The sequence below is a fragment of the Monopterus albus genome, unplaced genomic scaffold (genome assembly GCF_001952655.1).
Source record: "Monopterus albus unplaced genomic scaffold, M_albus_1.0 scaffold6.1, whole genome shotgun sequence".
NCBI lineage: Eukaryota > Metazoa > Chordata > Actinopteri > Synbranchiformes > Synbranchidae > Monopterus > Monopterus albus.
Window position 1 is genome coordinate 6,489,611 of NW_018127886.1, and position 9,643 is coordinate 6,499,253.

General features: G+C 37.2%; 1 protein-coding gene across 1 annotated transcript in view; it reads left to right on the forward strand.

Annotated features, from left to right (window-relative positions):
* The first annotated feature begins 232 nt into the window (after positions 1 to 232).
* ubr4 (ubiquitin protein ligase E3 component n-recognin 4) overlaps positions 233 to 9,643 on the forward strand; it is a 56,831-nt gene continuing 47,420 nt past the window's right edge. Inside the window, 15 exon segments of the mRNA XM_020619566.1 lie at positions 233 to 445; positions 2,902 to 2,999; positions 3,125 to 3,228; positions 3,513 to 3,642; positions 4,002 to 4,147; positions 5,256 to 5,355; positions 6,004 to 6,114; positions 6,117 to 6,141; positions 6,309 to 6,433; positions 6,719 to 6,843; positions 7,159 to 7,218; positions 7,621 to 7,811; positions 8,078 to 8,177; positions 8,608 to 8,745; positions 9,074 to 9,191. Of these exon segments, the coding sequence (XP_020475222.1) occupies positions 309 to 445; positions 2,902 to 2,999; positions 3,125 to 3,228; positions 3,513 to 3,642; positions 4,002 to 4,147; positions 5,256 to 5,355; positions 6,004 to 6,114; positions 6,117 to 6,141; positions 6,309 to 6,433; positions 6,719 to 6,843; positions 7,159 to 7,218; positions 7,621 to 7,811; positions 8,078 to 8,177; positions 8,608 to 8,745; positions 9,074 to 9,191 (1,708 nt within the window). The 5' untranslated portion in view covers positions 233 to 308.

A 9,643-nucleotide genomic window follows, 5' to 3' on the forward strand; every position in this document is an offset into this window, starting at 1 on the left:
AAGACTGAAAAAATAGGCATAGGCCTACACTTTTAATTTACAAGAGTGTTAAATTATGTAGAATTGTATGCTTCTACATATGTGATTCTTTACTCTAACCATGAAATCAAAAACACTATCCATGTGTTTAGTCCAATGAAAACAAATAAGTGACATTCATGAGGTATTACTTTTTCAGTTTTATAATGGAAAAAAGCAATTTCATTTTTATTATGTTTTGTTGTATTATTAATGATCGTGTACCGAGAGTCTGAGCGCCCCCAGTGATTTACTTTCAGTTTCTTCTTCCACTGGATAGGTTTTTTTCTATGGATTTCAAGATGGCGTCGAGCGGAGGAGATGGGGAGCACGAATGGACAGCGGCAGTGCGGCCGCTTTTATCAGCCTCATACACCGCTTTTGAAACGAAGGAGCTACCTCAGCTTATTGGGTCTATAATCAACAGGTAACCGGTTACATGTCAATAAATTTCGAGTCTCTGTTTGCTTGAATATTGACCGTGTCCACCCAGGAGTTAGCTGATAGGCTAACTTAGCTTGGTTAGTTAAGTTCGATGGGAAATGTTAGCTAACGGTAGCTGTTCGCAAGCTTCTTGGTCCTAACTTGTACAGGCATCGAGACAGTTGCGGACGTTAGCTAAGTTACTCAAAATGCTATTTAGCCTCCCCTGACTGGTAAATGAAACAGTTTTAAACAAAGCACGGGTGGTGGATGATGGATCTCGATCTTCAATGCAACGTTATTGCTGTGTAAACGTAAATCAACGTCGCAGTGTAACATTCAGGAAATTTGCTTCATCATTAGCTAGCTACCACAAACATTAGCCAGCAAGCTATCTAGTGGGCCTTCTGGATAGCGCATCGTTGAAATGGCCCAGCCACAGTAACAGTTGACTACGTCAGCTAACTTAAGTTAGCTAAACTTTATTTGGCTTGCATGATGAATTTGCCATATCCAGTCTACTCGTGACATGTCATCGATTAATCAATACATTAGCTGGTTAATGTAGCCAGTCAGCTTGTCGTTATCTGCTGTTTATGTGGTTGAGCTGAAAGTAGGCGGGGACCTTGCACTCTATACTCAGTTTTGATGGTAGTGATGGGTCGCCGTTAATGTATTGTTAATCAAATATTAACCTAGATATGTTGCTGCGGAACTAAATGTGGTTCCTGTTAGGCAGGGGAACTTGTCGGTGAACACGAGTGTAATAGCGGGCCATAGTTATTTTGGAGAAACTGTAATTGATTTGCTTACAAAACTGTCGCACTGCAAACTATAGATACATACATCCCCCATGGAGTGATTGTCAAGTCATTAGTGTCTACACAGTAGCCAGGTTGTCACTTGACACTGCTGTTAGGTGGTGATATTAGCAGATCCCTCGGGACATTCAAGGGAATAGCTTCCTACTGTCTTTATTGGGTTTTATTTCTCAATGCTTACATTTTCAGATAAACCAATAACCCGCAAACACTTAAATCAAAACTGTGCTTACATTCTCCTGCCACGAGTTTTTATTATCCTTATATATGCATATTATGTAGAAGTGTAAATTGCTTCCGTTGACAAACTTTAAAATGCCTGTTTAACCTTAAGCATCAGGTGCTTATTTATAATTGTTGTTAATGTAGAGCATTTGTTCCACATCACAAATGGCAGTGCTTGTTTTCATAAAAAACAAAGATGAATTGATTTCTTTAATTGAAAGGAAACAATCTTCAGACATACGCTACTAGTGAAAAGTTTGGATTCACTTTCTTATTGAATTCAGTGGTAAAGTGTGTCCATGCTTTTAACTGGTACTGTATATCAGTAATATAAATGTATTCTGCAAACCTCTAAAGGGGTTAAAACTATGTATAATTGATTATAGCTATGACTAGTTTGATGCTCACTCATTAGGTACACTGTTAAATTCAAAGCATTTTTCAGCAATTTTTTTTTTATTGAACATTCAAGAGTTTCTAACATCCTGAGAATGAGAATTGGATTAGTAGTTTTTTTTCCTTTGGTTGTGTCCAGCAGGGTTGCTGGAGAAGAAACTGGTTGTGTTTTCTTTGTATGTATTTGTTTTGATTATTGTGGATAATTGTGAAGGACTTGTACTAACAATGAGTTGGCTTTTCTTCTGTTTTAGAAGCTTGTGATTAGATCACACATTGAAGAGATGTCTTTTGGGTCCATGCAGTTTGTGTCAGTGCTTGAAGGTGTGGGACATTTCTGAGGTTTAACAACAGGAGCATTACTCCATAGTTTACCACAGAGTGGTTTTCCCTGATGGCAAACCAATTAGGCAAAGAGTAGAGCTGTCAAACATTTTCAAAAAGGCTACATAAACCATATACTCAGAGACATTAAGTTTACCTCATAATGCAGTTCACTATACTGACAGCCAGGGCAGGATTAGTTCTAGGTTATTGCTTTTTATCAGAGAACACATTTCTCAGCATTCATTAATAACAAACTATCATGGTTTGTGAAATGTAGCTAAATGCTCTCAGGTGTGCCTGTTAAGTACAAATTACCAAGCATGAAAAAAGGTTGCAGACTCAAAAATCTAAATTAATTCTGAGGTAATACAGTAAGAAATAAAATGTCACACCTGTTCATTTATTATCATATGCACAGTCTTGTAATAATACAATTTGCAGTATGTTTTATAAGCTCCAGATTATTTTTCTACATCAGCATTTTGGCAAATACCTCTCTGGGTTGGAGGAGTTTGCTTGACTGTTGCTTAATGTTATAGTGGTATTAAGTTAATTTGACATTAGTGTTTATCATATAAGTCCCATGTCATCGTCTCTCCCAGCTCTCCTCTTCAGAAAAATGCTATAATAACATTCAATAGAAAATCATATTTGACAGTTTTTAATGAGATATTCAACTTGTCATTTGCAGTGAATCAGATATTCTTCATCATGACAAACAGTATGAGCCTTTCTACTCATCATTCGTGGCCCTCTCTGCACATTACATCACCACAGTATGTGGACAAAGTATGTATCTTTAGTTTCTATTTGGTAGAACTGATAAGAACTTATTGCTGGCTTTCAGCTAAAAAGTGTAAATGTCAAAGGTTGTTTCTTCCAGCCTGCTAACAGTTTTTACCCTGTCTCTCTAGTACCGAGAAATCAGTTGCTGTCAGTTGCTGCAGCATGCAAAGTATTGATTGAATTCTCATTGCTGCGCCTGGAGAACCCAGATGAGGCATGTGCAGTGTCACAGGTAAGAAAGACAAACTGTGTAGCAGAGTGTAATGTTGTAGGGCTGTATACAACAGAACATTTTATGTCTGTTTTAAAAAGTGAGAAAATGTTCAGTACCCCCAGAGAAAATGCTGCTCACTTTAAGTCTGAAATTTGCATTTTTACTTTTATATTTTGGCGAGTTTAAAAGACAGTAACTTCCTTTTTATCCTTATGTATTTCTGTTTGACAGGACATTATTTACTATACAGCTCCACCAGTTAAATTTAGTAATACTGTTTGCTTTCACTGTTCATTCTTTAGAAACACCTGATTCTTCTAATAAAAGGACTTTGCACTGGCTGCAGCAGACTAGATCGCACAGAAATCATAACTTTCACTGCTATGATGAAGTCTGCTAAGTTGCCTCAAACTGTCAAGACCCTTTCAGATGGTAAGTGCCCTTCAAGATAGAAACCAAAGTTAAACAATATTTAACTTGGTATGAAACAACATTATTTGTAAAGAGAAATTAATCATTAAATTAATTAAATTAATCATTCATAAAAAGAACTAAAAGAGTAATTCAGAACTAAGGAAACTGCAGTTTTGACTCGAGGCTTGCATACTGGTGTTTAGTTCACTGATTCATTAGTTTTTCTTATTGACTGCTTTAGTGATCGTTCAGTGATGTTGTTGATATTTATGCATACTGGGGCTGAAAATTTGACAGAATATTCCACTAGCCAAAACAAGAAACCTTGAGAGATTTTGTATGTGACTAAGAAAATGTTGTCTTCATTCATTTAATAGTGGAAGATCAGAAGGAGCTGCCCAGTGCTGTGAGCCCAGAGCTTCGACAAAAAGAAGTCCAAATGAACTTCTTTAATCAACTGACTTCAGTTTTTCATCCTGACCTTACGACCATCTTGGCCTCCCCATCAACAGCACACATGCAGGCAAGTTACAGACATGCCCTCCAACACTGTGACTGTCAGAAATTACTAAAAACAAACTCTTAATAGGGGTGTGATGAGATTTCGTGATATTAAAATGTGACAGTATTTCTCATTGAGGCAAAAGCTGTCTCGCAATATCAGCACATAACAGAACCAGGCCAGTATGACGGAGTGTGATGATGCGTTCACGTTCACATTAGTCCGACAAAAATGCAACTCCCTCGCGCTGGTCAGTGGGGTGATGGGTTGCAGGCAGTGTTGTAGGTGTGTACAATACAGCCTGTGAGTTTCTATTGTGTCTTGGTTTGCCATGCTGCTAATGTAGCCTGCTCTACCTTAGCACCAATTCTACCATCACTGTGTCTGCACTGATAGATAAAAAAAAAAACACAGTGTAACATCCAGTACTAATGAAAATGCATGGTGTGCCATTATGGTGCTTTATCTGTGGCCCAAATTCGTCAGTGAATAACAGTGAATGCTCATGCTAACAAGGTAAACAAAAAAAAGTCTTCTTCCTGTGGGTGTCCATGTCCCGATCATCTCCTGTACATGATTGGTCAACACAGTGCCTTTGCTGGATGATGCCACCGTCCAGCGCAGTGTGGTGAGGGTGAAGATGGCATTAGAAAGTCACACACAGCTTCAGTTAGAAGTTAAAAGGTCATGCATAGTTCATGCAGTTATAAGGTCTGAGGAGACTCATGTGACATCATACAGGAGAGAAGCCATTTAGTTGAGTTTTGCTTACATATTGTTGTCTTTTACTGCATATGATGATTCATACTCAGAAAGTAGACCTGACATTCATTACAAGATGATTAGTTAAGATTTCAAAATGCATGTTGTTTTGTATTTTGTGACTTTCAGTTGAATAGAAGACTATTTTTCCAGTCATATACATATATACAGTATATATATTAGTATTGAAGATTTCTTAGAAATAGTGTTAAAATGTAATTTCATCTCATTCTTGTGAACCCAATATCATGTATTGACTTGTATGCCGAGTGTATGGTCGCATCCCTAACTTTTAACCTGTAATTTAATTTGCCACTGCTATAATGAATCATCAATATTATGTTTTTCACTTCTCTCCAATTTATAGGCTGAAAGTGATTGCGATGACCAAACCACTGATCAAGCCGCTCAGGCCAAAATGAAAAATGCCTTCGTATCTCAGAATGTGTCAAGCTTACAGGAACTTGGTAAGTAGTTGCTTTATTGCAGGGCAGTATATTAACACTAAGTTATACTATTTACTTGTCTTGATTTAAAAGTTTTATCCAGGCTTTTTGTGCTGAAACACATTAGCATTTCTTGTTTTTGGAAATGTCTGAAATTTTAGGAAGCCAAGATAAATCCATGTCCATTGTATTGCAATAAAGCTGTAATTCAGGAAATATGTTTTTTTTTTCCTTTCCCTTTAACTCCTTTGACATTATGTTTTTTTTTTTTTTTTTAGTAAATGTTTCAAAATTTTATGTGAATTTGGAGTTTCAAGTCTTCTTAGTGTAGTCCATTTAATTGGAACCCCACTAAATATCTAAAACACAGGTGCACAATGTTTAAAATGTGAAGCACTCATCACCTTTCAGCAGTTTCCTGCTGGTAATTTAACATCATCCCAGTTTAATATGTTTTCCCTTGACCTTTTCATGTTGTATTACAGTCACTAGTTAATTTTTCACTGACATTAATGCAACAATTGTACTCTGGAGCTCCAAATCTTTTAAGAAGTACCGAAGTACTTTTTCCTCTTGATGTTTTAATTCCACATGGTTTATTTTATTTTTCCTTTTGTTCTGTTCTTATTAGAACTAGTAGTTCTTATTTTTCATATCTTGTATTTCTAGGGGGGTCTGAGAAGTTGCTACGAGTGTGCCTCAACTTGCCCTATTTTCTGCGTTACATCAACCGTTTCCAGGATGCTGTGTCAGCCAACTCTTTTTTTATCATGCCTGCCACAGTGATGCCACTGCTGTCCGCAATGGGTCGGTTTTTTTCATTGAGTGCAATATACCTTATACGATGATGATTTATTTGAAGAGGCTACTTAATCTGTTTAAGTTTTTGCATGCGTATTTGATGTCTAAGTTTTGGAAAGTTTTTTTCCCTCCCAAACCTTCAGTAAATGTTTATACTTAATACCCATACCTAGATTTCATTCACTGGTGATAGATGTAACCATGGCTTTGGACACACTTTCCTTGCCTGTGTTGGAGCCACTGACACCAGGGAGATTACTGGATATGACTGTGCTGGCTTTGAGCTGTCTCTATGCTGGTAAGTGGTAATTATTTGTGGGCAAAATAAAATTATATTGTCCAGTAATTCAGACTTGTATAAGAAAAACTTCAAGAAACCAATAAAGAGAAATTGTAGACAGGGTGGTGAGATGAGTTTGTGTGTTTTTCATATGAACTGCAATCTTTGTAGACAGTAAAGCAGTGCAGCAACATAGTGTAGCTAGAACAAAACTACTGCACTTCTCCCTATTTAAACAACAACTGAATGCAGCAATTCTGTTGTTTTATTGAATTAAAACAAACTTTCTTGCTACTTCTTTAGGTGTGAGTGTGGCCACTTGCATGGCCATTCTGCAGGTAGGTAGTGGCTTGCAGCTACGCTCTGCCTCCACTGGGACCAAAGAGGAGGACTATGAAAATGACGCAGCCACAATTGTCCAGAAATGTGTGGGTATTATGAGTTCAACTTTCTCAGTGTATGGTCATATATTTTGAGCCATTGTCTAGTGCTACATAGAAACTTATCTTACTAATTTGCATGTTATGGCTCACAGATTGTTGCATTAGCCTAGATTACAGATTTCATTTCATGAAAGAATTGTGCAGAAATATAATTTAGTTCTGACTGTGTCTATGTAGAAGCTAGTGTCTTATATATTGACATTGCATCAATTTTTTTTTATAATCTGTTTAGCATGCATACTTTAAGAAGATAGAGCATATTTAAAATGGTAACAAGTACAAAATTTGTGTTGGCAACAGCTGGAGATCTATGAAATGATTGGACATGCCATCAGCAACTCCCGCAGAGCTGGAGGAGAGGTCAGTACCAGGTTTTTCAGTGCTATAGTAGAATAATAATAGTAGGGCTGTGTCTGACTAAGGATTTTGCTCTTCAGTATGACTATTTGTATTTTATATATCCTAGACTGCCAGAAAATCAACAGGCATGAATTTTGGTCAAATTAAGACCAAAAATGAGGAAAAGAAGACAGCTGAGGCTGTGTTCTATTGTAATGCACACTGCCTGACAAAAAAATAAAATAAAAATAAAGGCTCGACTAGAAGCATCTTTGACTAACTCTACTCTTGGGGTCACCCCTAAAGAATAGTTTATAGTGCCTTTTGATTTGATGACTCTGAAATTTGCTGGTTTTAAAGTTGTAGTAAAGAATTGTGTCAGAGGTAATTTTTCTTTTTGGTTTTTTTTATTGTGTACTACAGCATTATCAGAACTTCCAGCTGCTTGGAGCCTGGTGCCTTTTAAACAGCCTGTACCTGATTCTTAACCTGAGCCCGACTGCTCTGGCAGATAAAGGGAAAGAAAAGGATCCCCTGGCTGCCCTGCGTGTCCGGGATATTGCTGCCCGTACCAAGGATGGCGCAGGATCGCCTAAACTTGGTCCTGGGAAAGGGTAATTTCCAATGAATTTGAAATATGTTAATGTTTTCTTGGCTCATTTTAGCTGTTCATTAATGAAATGTCCAAGGGCTTTAGTAGGTCACGAGAAAGGCCTGTATTTAAAACGACATTATTTGGGTGGAGAGTGAGTTTATTGGCTCACTTATTAATTAAAAAGCACAAACCACATATTTTATAAGCTTATTTGATTATTATATGTAAGAAAAAGGCCACATTGTGTGCATTAAATCTCGTCTTTTTTTTTTCTTTTCAAAAAAGGCATCAGGGATTTGGAGTTCTGTCTGTAATCCTGGCCAACCATGCCATCAAACTTTTGACTTCGCTTTTCCAGGATCTGCAAGTTGAGGCTCTGCACCGAGTATGTTAAAGAAAACACAAATACAGTTGCTTTCTGTTGTATTTTTCTGTTATTGTGACTAGTTAAGACTTGACTGGCCAATGCTTATGTGGCTAATGAAATGTGAGCACTCATCTATTATGGTTATTGTTATTTGAAGAAAAAAAAATGTGCTCTTCAGCTGTCTTCTTCATTTTGTATGACTTCTCAGTTGTATTAGCAGATTATATCCCATTTTTCACTGTTAATAAATAAAATCCTGTAGTTTTCGAACCAGTCAAATGTCTTTATTTTTGATGAATTCCACTCTTGGTGGCACTAGTGTATATACAAAGCAATTTGTAATTATTGTTAAAGCCTGGAATATATACATAAGAAAACACAGTCAGATCTTATATTTCTTGAAAACCATCTTTCTTAATTCTGATTCCTCCCTCCCTCCTTCCTGCAGGGTTGGGTGAGTGATGGGCCACCAGCTGAGCTCAGCATCATGGCGCAGAGTACTTCCATCCAGAGGGTCCAAAGGCTCATTGATTCTGTGCCCCTGACCAACCTACTCTTCACCCTTCTCTCCACTTCTTACAAAAAGGTGCAGTCATTTATATTCACACTTGTAACATGTACAGTTGCTATTTATACTGTGTTCTTTATTTCACTGTGCACTGTGACCTTACACAACAGTTTATGTAAATTGGATGAATTGGATTTTAAAAAAGCATGAAATTTAATTGCAAAGGGTGCAATAAAATGTACATACAAGACAAGATTATGTTGTTGTTTGTTGTGTTTCTTCTCAACACAGCTTTTCTAACAAAATTGGTGGTTGATTTTAAAAAAGCATGAAATTTAATTGTTTAATTGAAACATTGAGAAGTGTGGTCATCTTTTAAGACTGCTTTTGTTTTTGCTTCCATCAGGCTTGTGTTCTTCAGCGCCAGAGGAAGGGCTCAGTCAGCAGTGATGCCAGTGCTTCTACAGATTCAAACACCTACTACGAGGATGACTTCAGCAGCACAGAGGAGGATAGCAGTCAAGGTACTTGATCATTCTGGATTTAAATAGTTACATCAGCATTTCAGAAAGCCTCCTTAATACTGATAGTTCATGCTAGCGCAAGCACTCGCGTACCAACTTTAGTTTTGTAGAACAAAATGATATCCATGGCTGGATACAGTTTGTAGGAGTACATAGGATAGAGGAAGCAATGAACTTATTTTTCTCAGCAGCATTGATAATACAGGAACAACAATTTTAAAGGAATGGGAATAGGAGTAATTGAAAATTAACAAATTATTAAAGCCATCCCTGGCCAATAGAACAAACAGTACATAATTACTGATGGGATACAAGGAACAATAAACATGATGTTGCGTGTAGTAGAGGCTGAATTAAACATGGTATTCTACTAGATATGGAGGACTTGGATTGACATGAAAGGGGGTAGGTGGTGGGTGGGCAGTGTAATTGCACCATGCAAATTGAAGTGT